The sequence below is a fragment of the Anas platyrhynchos genome, chromosome 4, assembly GCF_047663525.1.
Source record: "Anas platyrhynchos isolate ZD024472 breed Pekin duck chromosome 4, IASCAAS_PekinDuck_T2T, whole genome shotgun sequence".
In the NCBI taxonomy this organism is placed as follows: domain Eukaryota; kingdom Metazoa; phylum Chordata; class Aves; order Anseriformes; family Anatidae; genus Anas; species Anas platyrhynchos.
The window spans coordinates 52,052,284-52,074,218 of NC_092590.1; the positions used below are offsets into that span (position 1 = coordinate 52,052,284).

The following is a 21,935-nucleotide window of genomic DNA, read 5'->3' on the forward strand; positions in this document are numbered from 1 at the left end:
AGATCCCTCTCCCCACACCAATGGCTGTACACAGAAATGGGGATGAAGCAGGAATTGTTTTTGCATCTCTGTTTCACCGTGATGTCCCAGGCAGAAGGAAGCAGAGTTCTTTTGTTGGCTGTAGGGAATTGAGATCTCAATGTTTGGGTCTTCATTCTAAAAGCTTCTGTGCATTTTGGGGTATTTGTTTGTTTATTTGCTTTTTTTTTTGACTCCTCCTTCTCTTTCTGGCAGTGCTGGAGAGTGGGATTTTTATGGCACCATATGACAGTTCTCCTTCCCTCTGTCCCCATCCTCCCACTGACTCGGGGAGCCCTGGGTACTGAGGAAGCCAGGAGGCAGCCCCAGGCCTGCCCAAGAGCCGCTGGGGCTCCAACCTATCATAGCACAAAGAGCAAAAGAAGAAAAACAGAGTCTAGAAAGGGCACTGAGGAGAGGGGAGGATAACAGCCACTTCCCTGGCGGGGGGGACGACAGCTGTTCTTTTTGGAAATGTCAGAGAGGAAGAAGAAAGTGTCGAGGGAGTTGTCACCAGCAGACAGCACAATAGGTGTCTCCAAAATAGTGCTTCGCTCTATCTAAAGTCATAGTCCTTTCTTGAAAACACTTACCAGGAAGCCTGGGTTTGACTAACTTTACAAATAATGAACTCCATTTGAGAAACAGACACGTAAATCACAAAATCACTTAGGATCCAATTTCTCTCTGATGAATGAGAGCAAAGGCGTGGGTTTGTGCAGTCTGCAGCACAACCAGCAAAATGATGTCCCTGGGCTCTGCAGCACCTGTGACAAAATGTGCAAAATGTGACCTCAGAGACTTCTTGAAATCCACCCAGTGAATGCCCATGTAGTGAGCCATGGCAGCTTCTTCTTTCAAGAAAATGTCATCTTCTCACTGATCCTGAACCTGCACAAGACACAGCTGGCCAAGTGAATCACCTTTCAGTGACTTGGGTTCTTTTATTAAGGATGCAGACAGGAAAGTCTGCCTACTAATCAGGAGACCTCTTTTCCCCTCTTAAGTTTATCAGAGCGTTGTTGGTTAAATTATACTTTAAACATGCTAATTAACAGAGAACAAGTTATCAAAGGAAAAAACAATAGATCTGTTTGTCCCCCAGTAGCAAAATGATCTCTTGACTCACTTCCCTGTGCTACTTATGACCATGAGCATGAATCTCTGTGCCTCAATGTGTCTGATTCTTTGTGGGTTGTAGAATGGGCAGACCTGAAAACAAGCCATAATTGTGCTGATACCATGATTGTACACAACTGCTGTCTAGTGTGAAGATAAGAGCCCTGGATGCAGAGCCTGCAGTTACAGGGTGTGCAGGGACATATGAAAATGAACATCTAAAATGGGCACTGAGAGGTCCAACAGTTTCTACTTGCTGTCCAGAAAATGGGGGCAGGGAAGAAAGGACAGAGGTTCTCCTGAAGAGATGCTCTGATCACTCAAGGAAGTTGATCAATAATGAAGCCCATAAGTTGAAGCTGATCCATAAAAAAGTGACCGTGCTGCTCTTACTCTAGGGCAGCTTCTCTGGTGAATGCTCTTATTTCAAAAGAGGGATATCTCCAGGGAAGCTATTCTGGGATGTGTGTTTCTACACATATAATTTACATAGTGTGGCTAAGGTATTGTTCCACAACCACTACAGCAATCATGTATTTCCCTCCTGCAGACAACCCCTTAGTAAGCAGCACCATCTCTGGAGGCCGATGTGGTTGACCTCCGTGGAACCACTTACGTTCAGTTTTGGAAGGTCTCCTTAAAGCCCATATCAAAGTACTCAGCAAACCCTCCTGCAGGATGCTGTGACATCTTTAAGTATCTTTTAAGGAAATAGGAAAATAATTAGCTGTGAGGCTGTTGTTTTGTTTACAGTCACTAAATTGTTAGGTATTTCTTTCCCTGTTTTCCTCCTCCTCCTTTTCCCTGCATATTGCACCCTTATAAACACACAGTGCTGAGTGCTGAGCACCCGGCTTTGCGATCCCAGGCACAGCCTGTGTTTCACAGACATTTAAGGAGCTCTTCAGCCTTCAGATGGTACAACCTGCTGACGATCAGTAAACCACCAAATACTGGTCCGAGTCACTGCAAACAATAATAAAACAAAAAGCAATGTCTCAATTGCTTGTGTACACAAATGCAGTACTGATTTTGTTTAGTCTGTCTGGGTCAAAATTATTTTTTTATCCTTGATGTTCATGTCTGTGTGGGGGTGGGTATTTTGCAACCAGAGCAAATTTGATTATTGTAGCTGTAAGATTATTCTGTGTTACAAAGCTGGTCAGTTTGGCTGGATTAGCCATCTGCATTGATAGGCTGCTGGGGTAATATCTGCATGAAGTGAATACAATTCAGTTTATATGTGTCTGGGTGCCAACAAGTCCGATGCCCCCAGCATGCAGCCGTCCGCCAGCAATGTAGATGTCCAGCTGGAGATCCTGGCTGTGGGTGATAGCTTGGGTCACCTTGAGTCATGACGCAGGTAGTGTGTCGCTGTGAAAACGAGCAGGCAATGAGGCACAGCACGAGTGCTCTGCTGGAGTTCAGGCTGCCAGCTCCCTTCTCCAGGACCAGGGTCACCTCAGTTGGAAGAAGACAGGCTGTGATTATCCCCCTTCGGAGCCGACAATGAACTGACATCATTTCCTATGCCACCTTGGTTTCCCTTCAGGGGGGCCGTCATCACAGCTAACAAGACCCAAGTCTCCTCGACCTGTGACGTTCAAAAAATCACAGCCTGCGCTGGAACGGCCCCGGGCTCAGAGGCTGGCTGAGTCACAACCTGTCACAGAGCACTCACAGCTTGCATCCACTTCAAGGCAGCCTCTCGCATCGCAGCCCAGACCCTTTTCGTAGGGGCAGCAAGGTCAAGCCAGTTGTGCCCTCTCTTAGGACAGCAGGGGCAAGGCCACCATCCTGGATTGCCCAGGGGAGTATGACTGCAGCTCGTGCTCAAGGTTCAGCTCTCCAAACCTGCTGCCCAGGTGTACCCGTAGTATTCTAGGTGCCCAGCTGCAGCCATCAGGCTTATATTTTAATTTCCAAGGCAAAAATAGTTGATAGGTCTTCAATATTGGAATGCATGTCTGTAGCAGCATAAAGGGAAAAAGGAAAGAGCAGCTTTCTAAGGAAAATTTTGTGATTTTAATTCTATTTCCTGTATTTTAACAGAATGAGTAGATAAGTTAGCATGTTTTGTAAGGGGACAGCGTGAAATGACAGCCTCTTAACATGAACGTTTCTTAAAATAATTGAATAATAATAATAAAAAGAAAAGGAGTGAAAACCTTCTTTGTTATCTAAACCATGCAAAAATAACATGCCATCTGAGAGAGCAGAAATGACAAGGAAAACCCGAAGAAACCTATGGTATCTGCAAGTTAATGAATACTGATACGCAGTCTTATCAGCTTGAGCTAAAAGTAAGATACAGTGCAAAAGTGATTTTCTCCTTATTTTACTTGTCCTGGGCAGGGAAATCCATTTTGTGTTGTTGGCAGTATGGTACCCACTTATGAAAGCACCTTCTGTCATTAAGGGAGTCCAGGGTGGATCTCTGCTTCTACCATAATTTACGCATTATCTCCATTGATTCACCAGTTGCACCCTGATGGTCTAAGAAAACAAGACAGATTTTTGTGGAGAGGTTCTCAGCCTGTGTTTTTATGCTTCAAGGGTCACTGCTTCAACTTCAGACCAAAAAAAAGGCTCTTGTGCCTGGGTAGTACTGTCAGTTTTTTCCCAAGAAACTGGCAGGACTAACAGAGAACAGTGCCTTTTCTTGTAAACCTCTCCCAGTTTCAACCAAAAAAGCCACAGCAGCCTTTGAAGCAGGATTTCCCCTCCCCAGGCACCTGTTTTCCATTTGGTGATAGCGTCAGGCTCCTTCTTGCTCAATCCACCTCTGTGAGTCCATCCTCCTTGCTGCACCTGGGCTGGGTTTCAAGAGGAGGAGCAGACACCAGGCTTACCCAAACCCATGTTTTAGTGCTGAAAACACTCCCAAAAAGTGAGGAGTGAGCTCTCTCAGCCTCCCTTGCCAAGCAGAGGCTAACAGTAGTCCCTGAACAACAGGAGGGAAACTGCATCATCGCATGGCTTCCTCATTAGTGAGTACAGCACTGCCTGTGCATGTGGAAAGAAGACTGAGTGGAATGGGCTTTTTTCAGATTTGGCTAAAGGAATTCAAGTTTTGAGTATTTCTGATACTTCTGTTACGAAGGGTGATTTGAGAAGAACGTTTTTTCATAATTTTACAGCGCCATATAGTGAGCATTTCCTACCATGTGAGCTTTCAGAGGATTGTAAACAACATTCCAGCCATACTTGTACTGTGGCTGGATATAGACTTTCTGGAGTCTTTAAATGCTTTTACAATGTGTGTTTACTGTCATAGAAGGGCGAAGTATCTCACTGAAACATCTCAACATCTCATATTCACCTCAGTGAAACCATAAAGCCACAAGCAGAAAGGACTTTTGCATGCCCATTGAGTTTGGGAATTTTTGTTCTGAAAACTGGCTGCTAACTTCCCTCGGGTCCATCTTCTTCCAGCCCTACTTGCAAAGGGGAGGGCTGTGGAGGCAGGGCGAGCAGAAGTCAGGATGATGATTTTCTAGGATGAGATAAGCAAAATGTACTGCTGGCTATGTTTTCCTCACAGAAACTTCATGTAACAAGATATTCAGTCAACAGTGTGACTTGTGTACTTCTTATGCCACTGTCAAAACCTGTTTTGATTGAAATCCTGGAACCTGAGTTGTGATACAACAGGAAATGCTTTCCCCACCCCAAAAAGGAGACTGTATTTTTTTAGGATTTTATGTAAAGTGATTCATGAGTCATGTGCAGTTCACTTCTTACAGGACTGACTCAAAGTCCTTACTGAATATCAGATAGTGAATTTGACAAGAGGGGAAAACTTTTTTAAAAAGGAAAACATTTGTGAAATCTTATGACGCATCTTACGATGGCAAAAATGTTTGTTCAGCACTCAGATGGGCACCTGACAGGGACCTCTGTGTTCCTTCTACTCCTGAGAAGGCACGTTAAGACCTCCTTTTTCTGACCTTCCCCAAGAGGAAGCAACTTTCAGAGAGCAATGTTTATCAAGATGTGTTAGTGATGTAATCTAGATATCCATGCTGACCTAAAAGGAACTTTATGTGATTTTTGTGTCACTGAGATGCAAGTGCCACCACAGCCAGACCTGTGGGTCACCCTTCATAGCATGTTCCGTCAATAAGAAGGTATAAAGGCAGCAGTCATTACTTACTGGCTACAGCCTCAGTGTTTCTTGTAATTTCAAATTCCAGTGGAGACAACATTAGTAAATCCAAGCCTTGGATAGAAACTACTTTGAAACTGATTGCAGTATTCACCTTTTGTTATTTTACATCTAGAATCTTATCTGCATTGCTGCTTTGTGCCAACAAAAGTCCTGCTTGCTTGTTGAGTCCATGGCATAGCAGATATTGTAATTATATATATGTATGTATGTTAAGTATGTGTAAATGCAAAATGTCTGTCTGGGAGGCACTTCAGTCTGTATCGGAAAGAATCGAGCTACACTGATTCTGTCGTTCCCATAGTGTCAATCCTGTTAGAGAACCAAAATCCCTGGTCCCATTGCGAGCATATTTTTCTCACTGCATCATAAACTTTTTATAGTATAGGTGGGGATAATAGGAGGTGAAGACAATGCGGAGATGCTAAGTTCCGGGAGACTAGTTATACCTGTTGAATATAATCCAGTGATCAAAACACAATAAACATGAAAAACACATGAATCAACAGAACTGGTGTTTATTCTTGGCATTAATTATATGGGTGTCCATATAGTTTGAAAAACACAATGTAGAGGATTGTATTATGAGCATTGCAGTGCCTTAAGAGTCTCTTTGTCTTTACACTTGTCATTTTTACCTCAGATAACTTGATTTCAGGAGCATTAGCATTTCTTTTGAAACTTTGTACAAATATTCTGATTTCTCCAGGCTCAATTTTCTAAATCAGGTAGCTATTCGATGATCCTTCTGCATTCTCATTGTGTATCACCTTGATTCCTACTGTAAAAAGACTTTACTTTATTAGTACAAGGCAAAATCAGTGGTCAGGATCTCCTGCAGAATACCAGTGCTGCTCTTTGAGCAGCCTTGGGTCAGACACGAAGCTGACTGCTGCTGATGGCAAGAGTTATGTTGCTTTCCACATACCCAGCTAACACCCCTTGTGTGAGATTGCTTCCTCATGTGCGCTGTCTGTAGGTAAAAGAAGGTACAGGTATTGGTAGGCAATTAAGTTTTCCATAAATATATCTCTTGGGATTGTTTTCAGTTTATATTTTGTCACTTCCTTTTGATGCAATGTTCCATTTTACCCTTCTTTAAGAGTAGCGGAAGGCTGAGGTTTCTGAAGAGTTTTGCATAGAGAACAGTGCAATTCTACAAGGTGATGAAAGCACCTGATAAAGTTTTAATCGAGCTCCTCCAGCTTTGCTGAAGTCAAGAAGTTCTAGGAACTTTAGGATTTTTGTATACCCCTTGAACAGGATTAATGATGTGTTGTAAGCTGTTGAATGCTAAAAGCACTAGAAGCCATTGGCAAGGTTTCCAGGCTCTCACTGTCTCAAAAAAAAAAAATGCTGTTTCCATTATGCTGTGTCTTATTTTCCCTTTCATTTTGCTCTGAATGTCCCACCCATGTACTCATAGGTTCCTTACTGTGCTGGTACCAGAGCACCTGCAAGGAGCTATAGGTTGTGTGCCACTCCTCCGTTTCCCTGGTTTGTGTCAACTGGTGTAAGCAGCATGCATAAAATATGTTTAATATTGTTGGATTACTCTTGGAGAACTTCGGTATTTAATTGAGGAAGTTCATTGTAAATAAATACTGCAGTTGTTTTGCATCACATAAGACCACTGCGGTTCTGTGCTGCTGGCCAGAATCTTCCCTGTGACCAAAAAATGTTTGTTTACTGTATTCTAGGAGCAAATAATAACTAATAGGCTGACTGCTGTCTTTCACAATGCTTAATTCCTCATTTTTTATTGTTCACGGTCTACTTCTGTTCTACCTTTAAAAGCAGCACAGGAGCTATAGCAGTGCCTGGGCTGTATACCAAGCAGGCTGCTGATGCTCTTGTGTGCTCACAGAGCACTTCTGGCTCCGGCATGGGTGGGGAAGGGGCAACAGAAGGCTAAGGCCCAAATTAAATTGTAAATATTAGCTTCTCCAAAGTAGCAGTTGTGTTAGGCAAGACGCACGAGCTGCGCTAATCCCTGAAAGAAGCCAGCATTTCCAGCCCGTGTGCTGACTTGCCCATCTAAGCTGTCGCTAGCAGTTTACAGCTCCATTTCCCGATGTGTAACACGGCTGCAATTTACTGAAATGGCTTAAGACTGGAATTATTTGAAACGGTGCTTGAGTCTTGAAGAGAAATCAGGATGGTTGTAGTTTCAAAATCATCAGCGACAGAGTAATGGCCTGGGAGAGGTGTCAGGGGAGGGAGAGAACATAATCCGGACCAGTGATTTGTACACAGCCCCAACAACAACAGGGATCATTGCACAACTATCCCAGCCATGATTTGTGCCCACAACTGCAGACAACTTGTCTTGTTTACCTATTCCTTCCAATTCCCCATTCCCATGACAGGGGTTAGTGGGCCTTCCTACATATTTCATAATAGAAGCTAATGCTGGTGGTTGAAATGCAATTTTTGGCTTTTTAAAGAAAAGGAGGGGGGGTGAAATAAGCTTAAACATGACCACATGTTACATGACACTTTGGTAGCATGTACACGAAATTCAATCTTTACAATTCATTTAAGAATAAAAATGTGTTCCAAGTTCTTTCAGCTGCCCTGAAAACTAGTAGGAAATCTGGAGGCCCTTCCTTCAGCGTAAACAGTCCCATTTAAAATGGGAAGCTGGTTCCTGCTGCAGAGAGCAGAGCACTTGTTTAATTTGTGTCTGGCTTTGGCTGTCTGTTCCCTGTGTAGCTTTGGGAACTGTGGGAATTGAACTCTCATCTCGTCTTCCATTCTTCATCAATGCAAGACGCGTTAAGGGGATTGTACCAAAACCTCTAGCCTTCCTGGCTCCTCATCTTCAGCAACCATAGGAATGGGAGCACATCCTTGTAGCTGATGACAAACATAGGCATTATAAACAACGCTCAGTATGTGTTTTCTTCATGCTCTCAGAAAAGCTTTTTATTAATCTGTGGGAACTATAGGTAAAGAGTCATTTTTCTCATGGTACACCCAGATTCATACAGAGTAGCTGACATGGAAGAGTAAATATTCAGCGATGCCTGCACACGTTCCTTATATAATATACAAATATATTTTGTTTGACAGCATCATAGTGCAAGAGCATTGTGAAAATGACAGCCCTTCCCTGGGGTCAGATCTTTACGGATAGGACACAGCACAACATTAGGCTTCACTAGTAAGGTAGTGGCAGAGTTTGTTGAATTATGATGGCTCCATTAAAACAAAAAGCAGCAAAAAACACTAGGAAACTGTAACAGGGATACGCGATGTTAAACTGAAATAATAGATATTTGAAAGGTTTTTCCTTTCTTGTGGGAAAGTAGTTAAGCTAAATAGCTTTAGCTTAAAGAAATAAATGTTATGAGAATCTTTATAAATATTTATAGAGTAGTAATGCAGAAATATAGAACCACTAAATCTGCTATGTGTTTATATTCTAGCAAAGGTCTCTGGCTGACAATAGAGAGGGAATAATATGAGAACATCTCTCTGACAGCCAGACAGAGAAGCCATTTGCCTCATATGAGCTTCTATCATGGTTACCACCATGCTGACATGGAGAATAGCTGTGTTTATGGAAGTGGAGGATTGAATAGCTCATCCTCAACCTGCTGGAGGCTATGGGGATCTAGTCACTAATACATGCCTCCTTCCCAGCCAGCCCTGATTGCCCTGCAAGTGCCCCAGGTGTCGGGAATTGGTCCGTGAAAGGCTTTTGTTTATGTGGTCATTGGCATGTTGAAGTGAAAGACCAATAGTAATCGGGACAATTTCTCATTTAAGTTAGGTGGAAAATGAGCACTTTTTCCCCAAACAAATGGCAAGCCTCTGGCACTGCGATACAGGAGGCCATCAGAGAGCACAACCAAGTGCACAAGTGTCAGGGCAGAGCTCATAGCACTGCAGTGGTGAGCATCTGGAAATGTTGCTGGCATTATTATGCAATTCAGGTGCAGCTGCAGGAAACAGTCTGTATCTAGTTATGTGTTTAGAAAATTTTTTTGCAGCCTTACTTTCAGTGAGTATTGGTTGGAAATAGTAACCCAGGAGTTTAAGCATGATTTTTTAGACTGCTCTTCTTCTTCTTTATAACTATTGAGGAAGGTTTAGTGTAGGCAGGACCTTCCTGGACATAGCTGGTGGTCACAGTAGCCCAAGGAATGCTCCTGACATGAAAAAATCCTTTATAAAAGGTGGAAAAGACAGCAAAATCAAATCCATTAAAAGAAAATTAATGTACTTATTTACAAAGATTTTTTCATATGCAGAGTTCACACAGTGGTTAATCTCTGCAAGAATGCAGAAATACCAAGGAAAAAGGGTTGTTTCACCACACTGTACTGCTAATCCCTCATTTCTAAGAGTGATTTTTATATATAGAAAGAAGAGGAATTTGGTATTCAGGACTGGGATTCACAAGAGACAGATTTCTGAGCAGGGATGATACAGCATCATTGTGTGCAAGGAGCAGCAGGGTTTTAGTCACCTTCCCATTGAAGATGTTGATGGCCTCTTAGGCACTGATTTAGTTGATCTGGAAAGGAGACTGTACATTTGTCTTTTAGCTTAGATTCATGTGTAACTCTGGATTTGGCTGGAATTTAGGTGCCTCGCTCCTCTTTCATTTTTGGTTCCAGTTCCTGGTGCACTGTTGGCACCAGAAGACTTGCCATGAGCTCTGCCTGTGAACTGACCAAGTCAGCTCTCTCACTTAGGCTGGAGTTTTAGAAGGTTTTAGAGTTTGGGCATCTGACCCAAAATCCATACAATTGATGTTCGGGTTACGTTTGGACTGCAATCACTGCTGGTACACACACTGCACAGCTGGCCCCTGTGGGGCAGGAGCTGCCAACACCTCTTTTCCCAGGAAAGGCAGGAGCTTCTGGTGTTGCGAGGTCTCACAAGCGAGGCCATCAGCACCAGGTTATCCAAGATGCTCCTTGTTGGTGGCCCTCAGTGTCCCCATCAGCCCTTCCAGAAGATCGGTTCAGGGTACAGGGCTGTGTGATGCGGTTGGGGTGTGATGCACACTGTTGGTACTTCTGGTCCAGGGTTGTGTCAAGCCCAACTTACACAAGGACGAGACCGCTTGCAGCGAGGGCATAGCTGAAACATGCTTGTCTGCCCTAATCAGGGCTTAGCTTCGGATCAGCGATGACAGCCCATTATGCAGTATTTTCTTCTGCTGGGCAATTGTGAGTGCTTTGTATACATTATTCTTAATTGCACTCAGACAATGTGTCTGCCTCTGCTGCGCTAAAACAAAACAGTACCAAAATACGAGCGGGCTGGAAGCGAGGTCAGGCAAGCACAGCGGAAGCTGGGCAAGGAGCGCTACTGCTCGCTTCGCCTGTGCCAGAGCTGGCCCTTCGGCGCTGGCTGGCTTCCCAATATGCTCCCCAGAGCCACTGCCTTTCCCTGCCTGGGCAGTCAGGTGTGAGCTGGGGCAGCCTGAGAAGAGACACAGACAGAAAGCAGCACATTTGTAAAATAGAAAATATGTTATAATTACATATATTTTTTCCCCTGTTATTTTAATTCATTTATATCACTAGAAGTGAAAAATAAACGAAGTTCTCCTTGTTTATGTTTTGCCTTTGTGTTTTGCTCCCATGTCAGCCTGGGTAATGGAAATCCTTGTGGTCAGCTTCACTTTCAAGCCCTCCCTGCTCCGCTGTATGAGTTGGGGACACTGCAAGGGAAAGGCATCTTTGTTTTGAAGCCACTGCTTTCATTTGAATTTGCAAATAACGTGGAAATTTTTCTGTTGGCTGTGAGTTTAACTGAAGTTTGTTTTTACAAGCACTAGGACCAAGTTAAAGCAGACATGTGGTTTTGGATCCCTTCGCTCCAGCACTTGGGATGTGCTAGCACTGGAGATGGGATCTCAAAGCCCCCCTACATGCAGAGCAGGGCACGGGCACGGCAACGCTGCTGCCTGCCTTGGAGCTGGACAGGTCTGCAGCTTGGGTGAAGGTTCAGCAGCCATCATGGCCTTCCAAGAAAGCTCACATGAGGTTTTGTGGATTTAGGACCAGAAAGGAGCTATTATGCTGAAGCTGGTTTGGCCTGGGTTTTATTGGAGGTCATGAACAGAGGATGAGTGGAGTCGTGGCTCCACTCCCCCTGGAATTTGCTGCCGCAGCAGGGGAGAACAAGTCCTTCCCCGTGCAGAGGACAACCATCGTGCAGCCAAGATTTCATACAGCGTGCTGCTGCTTGAAAAAAAAGGTCATGCAAACAGGATAATAAATAAATTAATTAATTTCTGAATTTCCTGTGCACACCTAGCGATGCTACTTCAGAGGTATAAGCTGTGCAACACACATTTTTCATGTCTGTTTTTATCTCTCGCTTTTGGGCTTCAATTCGTTTTGATATCATATGGCTGCATGGAATTACTCTCTGTCCAGAACAACTGAGAAGCAACATAAATCTGCAGTTCACCTTGGCCACCAGACAGCGTTGGGTTCACTTTACGACTGGCCCATGTTAATCAGGTATCCTGCTTGGATTTCCATCCCTCTCTTCCAGCTGTAAATCAGGCAGCTGATTAATAATCATAGCGAGGGAGATAATTAGTACTGGCATGTAGCTGTTTTATGGATCTCTCTTTTCTGGGAGCCAAAGCCAACCATATGGAAAAATGTAGCTGAGACACTATAAATATGATTCCACTTAGACAGTTGTCTCTTTCTGTTTTTTGTTATCACAGCAGTGTCAGCACAGGGAAAACAATGAAAGTGAAGAGATGCTGTTGCAGATTTTATTACAAGTTCGAGGAGTTTTTTCATTCTTCAAGGACACAGTGTTAATCTGAAGAAAGAGGGCTTGCTTTGTGCTCATTTATGTTGCCACAATTACTTAAGAAATAGATTCAGTGCTCATGCTTGAAGTGCTTAGGTTCTCTTTTAACTATTTCTGACAGAATTAGAAAGATATGCTTTGTGCTTTGTGCCGTGATAAGTTGTCTTCTCCAATAAGCCACATCTTAAACTTTGTCAGCTCTCTCTGCATTCAGTCTTCTGCTCCTTGCATTTGGACTGCTGCTGTTAACTGTAGTTTAGTCAGCAGCAGCAAGAAAGGATTTCACAGAAAGTGAAGGCTTCAGCAACGCCATGCAGATGGACACCAGCAGCAGCCGAATCCATGCAGGTGGAAATCTTTGCACAGAGCCCCTTCTGATTTTCAAGCTAATCTTCATGCAACCCAACAACAACATCAAAAGATCTGCCTTTGGGGACCCGTTCAGTGGGCTGGTGCCCTAACATAGTCCACTGAAAATTTACTGGCGAAGAAAATAAACAGGGAATAAGAATATCTCTTACTTCGTTCTGAATCTTTGCAGGATCTCTGTAAGGCAAAGTCTGTTTCTGAAGAACAGCAAACAATTCACCCCAAAGCTATGTTCCTGTGTTTGTTTTGTTGCGGTAGCTTTTTAGACTGCTTTTTAACTTTGTGTTCTTGTTGAGTGTTCCTGAGACTAGATTACCTAATGTGATCCCACCACAAGTACTCTGACTGAGATTCCCAAAATATTGTACTGGAGAAGTCTAGGTAGGCTGCAGGCTAGGGAAGCCTTTGTGGTACTGCTGCCTATGAAATGAGAGAGCACCTTGCCTGTCCTTTTGGGTGTGGGATGCTGGGGGGACATGCAGCTTGATAGAGCTCAAGGAAGTGAGGAAGTCAGCCCTTTTTTATGGAAGAAGGAATAGGAAAATGCCTGCTGCAGTGGAGGCAGGAGAGCTCCTCCCTTCCTTTTTGCATTATTCTTGCAGCGTTGCCTTAGAACAGGTAGCCCAAGTGTTTTCTTGTTGGTCTTTTGAAATAGTTGAGAAACCTTCTCTTCCACAAAAGAATATTTTCTTTTTTTGATGTATCTTTTTGCTTGTGAAAGGGTTTAGAAATAATTTCTGTTTCTGCCATTCCCATCCAAAGCTTAAAGTGTGTATACAATTCATACAGCTGCATCAGTGTGATACAACAAGTTTTTGTTTTTGTTTTTTCCTTTTTAAGAGGGAATTTGTCAAAAGTGGTATGAGGTAAGTGATGGTAAATCATAATTTAGTGCTAAAAAAGTTTTTAATTAAATCCTGTCTTAAAAAGCCAATATTGTAAGAGAAATGAAAATGCTGTTCCGAAGCTGACATAGAGAGCTCTGTGACTCGTCCTCGTCTCATCTTTCTGTCACAGGAACGGTTTCCATAAATCATTTCTCTCCCAAGGCCTCTGCTCAGCATACTACTCTTTCTTCTGACACTTAACCCACTAGCGCTGTGTACTGTATGTATTATGCATTGCCTTTTGTGCATGCCATATATTACGAAGAGCTTTCAGTCCCCAAGGGTTTCTGCAGCTATTTCTGTGAGTTCATCCTGCGGGGCACTTTATGAAAGTCATCAGTTCGCTTTTGCTAGGAAGAAAGGGATAATTGTAACAGCAAGTAGGCCAAGCTCATTAGATCATGATTAAAAGGCTGATTCTTTTTTAATGCGGTGAATGAGGTTCTAGTGGGTGGGCACAGGGTAGAAGTGGCACTGGAGATAAGTCACAGGTGCTGTCTCCTTGGGCCACTCTGTCTCTTCGGTATTTTATAGCTTTAATTAAGTACCGAACCATGCGGAGCACAACGACCTTTAATTTTCTTGAGGTGACTTTCCTTAGGAAGTCTTGATAAAGAAATGCCATGTGTGGTCCCATGCCTGCCATCTGGGGTGATCCCAGAGCAGACAGGTGGGGTCACAAGTCAGCTGTTTCTGGGAGCACGGGCATCTCTCCACCAGAAATGGAGGATTTTGTCACTGCCAAGTCAGGATGTAGGGGCTGGATTTTAATCTTGAATTATTTTACAGCTGGCCTTGAACTCCCCACACCAGGAAAATTGGAGGGTGGATGAAGGAGCGTGGCACTGGGCTCCCAGTGCTACTGCTCATGTAGGCTGGTCAAGGAACAGGCTGGGGTCAGGTGCCTTTTATTTCACCAGCAGAAATAAAGAAGCTGTCAGGCCTCACCCAGCTCTCTTTCATTAACCAGAGGCAAGGGGGAAATTACAGGCTGTAGCCCTGGTGTAACGAGCCACTTGCTATCCCTGTCCTTTTGCCCCCACAGTAACTAATTATACACGGGCCTACAGGCGAGGCTGCAGCTCTCTTTCTTCCCTTGGCCAACAGTAGACTTTCAATGTAATTCCAGCTAATTTAAGGGCAGTTTCTCTCCTTTTTCATTGCATAACGTGACAGGACGGGCACATTTCTCTGCTGGTCAGTGCGCATATTTTCCCATCCCCTGTGCCATTCGCAGTTAGCACTTTGAGTGACCCTGCTACCTGCAGTAAGCAGGCAACGTTAATTGCAATTTGTTCTCACTTCTCCCTTCCTCTCCCTTCTCCGCAGGTGCAAAGGGGCATCCCACTACGGCCTTACCAAGGAGCGGAAGAGGCGCTCCCAGGACTGCTCCCCAGACCACGGCTCCAGCCTCACGGTCGCCGCCCTGGGCCCCGAGCTCTCAGCAGCCGCGGCCATCGCCTTAATGACGGATGAGCCAGGGCTGGTGAACCCAGCCTTCAGCCCCACCTCGGAGGACAGCCAGTCGGGCAGCAGCCCCGGAGACCTGCACCGCAGCAACCGGAGCAGGAGTAAGAATGCAGGGCAAGGGTTTGGGGGCTTGGTGGCCTCTCCCAGCGCTTGTTTTCTGTGAAACATATGTTGTTGAAAGGTTTAAAAAAATAAGAAAGGCAAGAAAAAGTGACAGTGAACACTTTAATTTTACATGGCTTGTCAAGATGTGCATTCAGTGACCCAGTATATTTGAGGTGAAAAACAAATTTTCTTGCCCAGGGGCAGCATCAATCTGAAGACTTGCTGCATGCAGGCAGAGTGCAAGTCTTAAAAAAGATTATTGAGACAAGTCGGCTTGGTTGGAAGAGAAATAGCATGTGTGATGTATCAGGGACACAATGCAACTGTGTACTGGCTTCACCAAAACACAGTGGCCGAAGTAATCCCCATAGACCGTGTGATGGGCACCTACCCAAAAACCTGTTGGGAAACATGTTTGGCAATTGCCAAGTATTTTCAGGAGAACAAACCTTAAGAAGCAGCTGAGAGCCTGGAGAGTGTTTGCCAGCCTCCCAGAGCAGGGTGTTTCAGAGGTCCTGCTGAAATATCCACTGTCAGGGACATGATGCACCAAGAGATCTTGCCTTAATTCTTTACCATTAATTCTATGTCAAAGCACATGGCTCTGATGAGACCTGACTGAAGGTTGATTTGGAAGTGTTCACAGTGAAATCAAATCTCGTATTTGAGGTCTCTGAAGCCAAAGTTATGTTGCACTAACCTTGTGTTGCACCAGCTCTGTGCTGGGATGAAGGATGGTGAAAGTTTAGAAGAGCAGCACTATCCCCTTGTGCACATGGAGTGAGAGAGAGAGATGGAAAGGGAAGGAGCGTGAACACCAGGATGAAATTAAATCCCACCAGTTTTATTGAGTTTAGAGGCCACAGTCTGGTTTGAGGGAATGTTGTGTTATTAGATTACAATGTTTGGCAACATGCAGAGCTCAAAGAGACAGAACAGTAACAGCCATGAAGATATCTTCAGCAGGATGGAAAGGAAAGCGAAATGTTTTGAAACAATTATGTCTTTTCTTTTTTAGTCTTGTCTTACCCAAGTTGGATGTGCCTTGGTCCCAGCTGATGATCTTTGAGTTTTTGACATCAAACTGCTGGCTATTTTTGACAGCTTTGGAGGCACTGCAGAGTTTTGAGGCAGTAGTGGGTTTTTATTCAAGAACAGTTTTCAACAACGACTTCCAGATTTTTATTTTATTTTATTTTTGTCAAACTTATGCTTGGAAAGGGCAGTGTTTTTTCCTTTTTATATGCATTTTTCACTGGATTGCTATCAATTCTGTTTTGGCTGAGGATTATTGTCTCCCAGGCTGCCACACACACTTTCAGATACAGGTTTATGTGTAATTGTACCTAGATTCAGGTGGATGCAATCTTGGAGAATCAGCTGGAGTCAGATGAAACACTGAAGTGCAAGAAGCCTTGTAATTGCTATTGTGCCCTGTCATATGCCAATGGATGCAGAGATGACATGGTTCTTGCATGGTGCTGCTGAAATGTATTGATTAATTTTTCCTGCTGTTGCAGCCCGTCACTTCGAACGCTCCACTATAAGAAGCAGATCTTTTAAAAAAATAAACAAGGCATTCAGTGTTCTTCGAAGGACTAAAAGTGGAAGTGCGGTTTCCAACCAAGCTGACCGAGAAAGGGAGGCTGTTGGGAACTCTGTTCCTGGAGAGGAAGGTAATGCTTTGTTCTCCTTGTGTTATCACTTAAAATGGGGCAGGGGACCCTGTGCATGTGGGAACTGGCTGACTGTGATTGACATGCCTTTCATGTGGTGAGGTGCAAATGATTAAAAAAAAAAAAAGGCAGAAAACCCAACCTTTTCTGTATTTTCTTCCTTTTAAAAATCTGTTAGTGAATGGCAGGGAAGAAGAAAGCTGGAGCTGGGGGACCTCATGTAGGGCTATGGTGGTAACTACCCGCATGCTACAGCCAACCCAGTACCCAAGGCACGGGACCCATGCGTCTGTGTCCTATTACTGGAGCTGTTGTTTATTTGCTCTATTATTTTGTTTAAGAGACTTTGCCAGCATGTGTCTGTTTTCCCCGTAAAGCAAATGGATCACAGTGATCACACAGTATGGGAATCTCAGGTGTTTCTGCTAACCTTTATGAAGCACTGGAGATTCCCAGTGGAAGGACAATAGGAAAATGTAAAGCACTATAATTATTCCTGGACTTCTGTAGGATCCTCGGTGGACTATTTGTATTGCCTCAGCCAGGCAGGTGATGAAGTAAGAATGTTCTGCTCTTAGACAGTGGAAGAGGCAAGTTTCTCTGATGTATGTCAAGGATGAGGGGTCTGGCAGGTAGTAACACGTAGTGTTTGGTGTTCTCGAATCAATAAGCAAACGTTACTAATTGCTTTGGACCGTAATTATGAAGCCAATATTAGCATTCATACACCAAGAGGAAGTGATGATAGAGCAGGAATCATCATCTTAATCAAGGTCTTGACTGAGTTCATTATTCCTTTGCCTGATGCCTCAGCACCTTACCTCTCTCCCCAGATAAAACGTCCAGGGTAAAGGCTCTAAGAAGGCAGCAGATGCAACTTCCCTTTACTCTATATTTCATGCTGTCAATGAAACACACAGAAAATAAAGACAAAATGCAGCCAAATGCTGTGTTTGGGCATGGAAATTGTATGATCACCTTCTACCTCAGCTTACAGTTTACATTGCTAATAGTTCCACTGAAAGTTTGGTTTCATGTCGAGAGACCACGGGGGTGATCTGGATGCCAGTAACACATAGCCCAGTCCAGATGGTAGCAGAAGAAGGTGTGAAGATGGTACTGGTCTTTACATTTCCAGCAGAATGAAAAGCACTATTGTCTCCTTTATAAGGGATATAAAATGGGGCCCCGGAATGGTGATCTCTCTGTCAAGGTCATCATTCTGCACTTGATTCTGCTTGTGGTGTCATTCTTCTGCACCAAGCATGCCTGTAAACTTCCAAATATGTCCTGCCTCACTGGAAAAACCAGGTAGATGTGTAATTACTTAATGAGCAGTTACTCTTATGCATGAGATCACAGAAGCTCGGTAACCAAATGACAGTATTAATTACACGTGCAAAGAATGAATTTTGATTGTGCTGTTCTGGGATTTGGTCTTTAAAAAATATGCAAGCAAGTTGCTTGCAGCAATATAAATGCAACTTTAACAATAATTTCTCTTCAGTCCTTTGCAACAGGTTCTTTGTGCAATGGCATCTCAAAGGCACTCTCTTTTTGTTGGAAGAGGAACTAAATATACTTCTTTCTGTTGCAGTTATCATCGTCTTGCCAGCTGGGTGCTGGAAAAAAGCAGCCCCATGTGTCTATCTTCCCATTTCTGCTTCATTCTCCCAGAAACGGGTCCTCCCATGGGTGGTGGGAGGTCCCAAAGCTGGGTGTGAGAGCACCGATTCCTGCTGCTGCCTCACCCCACGTTTCCCAGGTTCCTGGCTGACAGCACACCCTGGCTGTGTTTCTTGCTCCAGGGGATCAGATGGTGCCTCTCCTACTCTCTGGTACCTCCTCTCCTCACCAGGTTTAGTCCTGGGCAGAATGAAGCTGAGATTGCACCAGCTTCACAGTGGGGATCAAATGAAATAACCCTTTCTTGCTGGTATAAAGCCCACCTCTTGATAAAGGAGCTGTCAGATCAACTGCCAAAGCTCAATGGTCCCTGTTTACACCTGGTATAGGCTGTCTGTCCCCCATTTTCAGAATCCCCTTATCTCAGTTCAGGTGTCTCTGCTTAATTTCTTTTGGGTGCATGTTTTTCAAAAGAGCTCTGAGAGAAAAACCATAGTGCATACCTATGTGGTGGCTCCAGTATCAGCAGCACAGATAAATTTCTGCTGCCACATCACTTTTTTGCCTACTGCAGAGTGTGTAGGTGCCTCTAATCTGAAGCTGATATCTCTGCTGGGCCAGTGCTCAATTGCAATGTGACTGTGGGGGGTGTAGGACAAAATCATCATTCCTGATGTGGGAGGAATGGTGTCCAAATAACCATGACTGTGCTTGACTTCAGTGCTGAATGCAGAACTGGGTTTGGAAAACTCCTTAGCTACCCAGGAACACTGAAAAATATGTGTAATGGCAACTGTATTTTAATTTACAGCAGAAGAATAGTTACAGCCTAATTACTGCAGGTGATAGCAGTCCTTTAATGTGGAAATGACTTCACGTTTTCCATTTGCAGCATGTGGTTTGGCTTGTTTGAGCAATGTTGGGTACATGCATTTTGGATTTAAATGATACAGGCTTTCTTTGTTCCACTATTTTAACGTTTTAGTGATATTTTCAGTAGTAATTATTTGTTGTCCAAAGCAAAGAAAATGTAAAAACCGAATGAATGTGCTAACAGTGTAAAGAAAATGTTTTGTGAAGGAGATGTTAAGATTTTCTCATCTTTAATAATTTGGTCATTTGAAAATGATTCAAGTAAAGAAGCATCTGTCTGCGGCGTGGCATCCAAGGTTGTTATGTTTACCTGAGAGAAATCTTGCCAGTAGCTCTGAGTTACACTAGATGATCTCTGAAGGTCCCTTCCAACTGAACTGTTCAGTTCCATTCTGCATGTTCATAGCTCTCCGGGCCTGAAGTAGAAGTTAGGGAAGTGTAAAGGAGATCATTTCATTCTGAGAAGTGAGGGACGGCGACAGGGACATCCTTCCGGCAGTGATGCATTTAAGACATGATATCTTTTGACTGGATCTACTAGTGTAAATGACCTTGGCAAGCTACTTAAATGATAAAATATCTCCGAGCAAAGACTGCTCTGGTTTTGCTATGCTTATTTGTATCACTGTGCTCTTAGTCTGGCATCGCACTCTTTAAATTCACTTCCAAGAAATACTATATATATAAAATCTTCACTCAAACTGATCTACAGACATGAGCTGTAAACCAGCTAGCTAGTTAGGAGGAAAGAATTGGGGAATGCAATTGCAAAAACCTCTATACAATTTTACAGTAAAAGAGAGCCATGCTGCTGTTTTTTGAAAACATTCATTAGTTCCATTTTGCAGTCCAGCCATTGTAAAATAAATTAAATTTATGATTGCTTGAGGATGTCAAATGCTGTTCAAAGTCAAACTAATATTTCATAGTCTCATGGTTGATGCAGTGCTACCATCTGTTATTGCTTTGCAGCAGTCAAGACCCAGGCAGCCCTGGCAGGCAGCGGTAGGCTCACAGAACAGCCTCTGCTGTTACCTGGGTGCACCTCGTGCCTGCTGTTCAGTCTGGGTCCTGTTGTATTTTGTGTGTGTGTATATGCGTATATGTATATATATGCATGTATAAGATATATATTATAAATACTTTTGTGTTTTGGAGAGGTGCATGAAGAAAAAGAAGGTAAGTGTAATGCAGAAGTTTCTAGGTACCAGTGTCTTTTTCAGCCATTTCATTGCAATAAGTCTCCTAAAGTGCAGAAAGAAAAGCAGCTAATGTGGTCCAAGGACAAAACAGCAGCCCGACTTTCCTACCCAGGAAGGCTGCACCCTGCAGGAATCCTGCACTGTTCCTGTTTTCCCCAAGTTTGGTTCAGTTTCAGTACCACTTTCCCCAAAACAGCTGTTGGAAATACTGCACAACCAGCTGAAAGCACTCCGCTCTAGGATGAAGAGCCAGGCAATCTCCAAATGGAAGAGATTGGCTCTGTAGCACTTCCTCCACTGCAGACAGATAAACTGATAAACTTCACCTGCTGTAGATAAAACATCCACAACTCTTGAGACACATTCAACTCCACAGCAGTTTCATTTTAGTTCTTTCAGTAAGACAAAAGCCAAGGAGGAAGGAAAGGCATTACAGCTGGCATTGCCTTCTATCCGCCCCCTGCATCGGACCAGCATCCCTGGAGAATTAATGGAAGGGACTAAATCAAAATTGCTCTTTCCAGGATGATGGCAAGCCACTGGGAGAATGAAATGCTAAATGGAAACCAATTGGAAAAGAAGAGTTGGAGAACCAAGCCACGCATTTATACAAGTGAAATTTACAGACAAGTATTTTCTGAGGATAGGTTACACATGTTTTATTTAAATTCTGGTGACCGGGTGCCAGGACACAGGAGGGTGTCCCTGCAGAGAGCCTGATTTGTGGAAGTGGGCTGCAAGCATGCAAAGTTCTGCTGACTTCAGCCAGCACCTCCATCAGTCAGACCTTCTGGTCTAAGCAAGAGCTTGCAACCCGAGGCACATACTGCATTTACACAGTGAGTTTTGATTAATGTAGACTCAGGCATCACAGCAAAGATTATGCAGTGCTTTGTCACACTTGATTCTGGGGATGGAGGCAGAAGGTTTTCTGATGGCAGCACTGCCAGCAGGAGCACAGTGCACGCAGTATTCAGCTGAAACCCAAGCCCTTAAGGAACTCTACCATTAAGTGCTGTAAACTGTGGGGATGAAATATTAAGCAGACTTAAAAGCTCATATTACAGACTCATGGTGAACATAGTAAAGAGTGCTCGGTGTCCTGCTTTGTACCAGTCAAGCAGAGTTTAAAGTGTATAGCTAGCCTCTCCTATGCTATTTGTTACTGTCATGGGACCTGTGGAAATATCAATAAAATTGCACACTGGTATAAGGAAAATATTACTTGAGGAATAAGCCCAGACAATATTTCTGAATGCAGATGACATTTTGTTATTATTGACAGATTCAGAATGCTCCATACCATTCCCGGTGACAAAAACACAACACTTGGTGGGAAAACCTGCAAGAATCACCAAAAACAAGACAGAAAGTTTACTGCTTTCTAGATTCAGCAGCTCTTCGATATTTAAGGACTGGAAATATAAAATGGTAAAGAAAGGTATGCAATATTCCAGGGTTTTCCTGCTCTGGAAAACCTGTCAAAGCAAATAGAGAACTTTGCCTAAGAGTGTAAGGGATGGAAAATGGGGTGTGTACAAACCAATGCTCCAGCCCCACAACAAGCTGCATATGTGTGAATAGTACAAGCCCTCAGCCTGCTGAGAGCCCCATAAATTTGGTG

General features: G+C 43.6%; 1 protein-coding gene across 11 annotated transcripts in view; it reads left to right on the forward strand.

The window, feature by feature from the left end:
• LNX1 (ligand of numb-protein X 1) overlaps window positions 1–21,935 on the forward strand; it is a 147,096-nt gene that overhangs the window by 99,097 nt on the left and 26,064 nt on the right. For 10 of the 11 annotated variants that reach the window (XM_072037620.1, XM_027457080.3, XM_072037619.1 and 7 more), the window contains 3 exons: window positions 14,689–14,930; window positions 16,455–16,610; window positions 21,597–21,752. In XM_072037620.1, the coding sequence (XP_071893721.1) occupies window positions 14,689–14,930; window positions 16,455–16,610; window positions 21,597–21,752 (554 nt within the window). The remainder of the gene's footprint in view (window positions 1–14,688; window positions 14,931–16,454; window positions 16,611–21,596; window positions 21,753–21,935) is intronic. The other variant, XM_072037624.1, reaches the window with a different exon arrangement.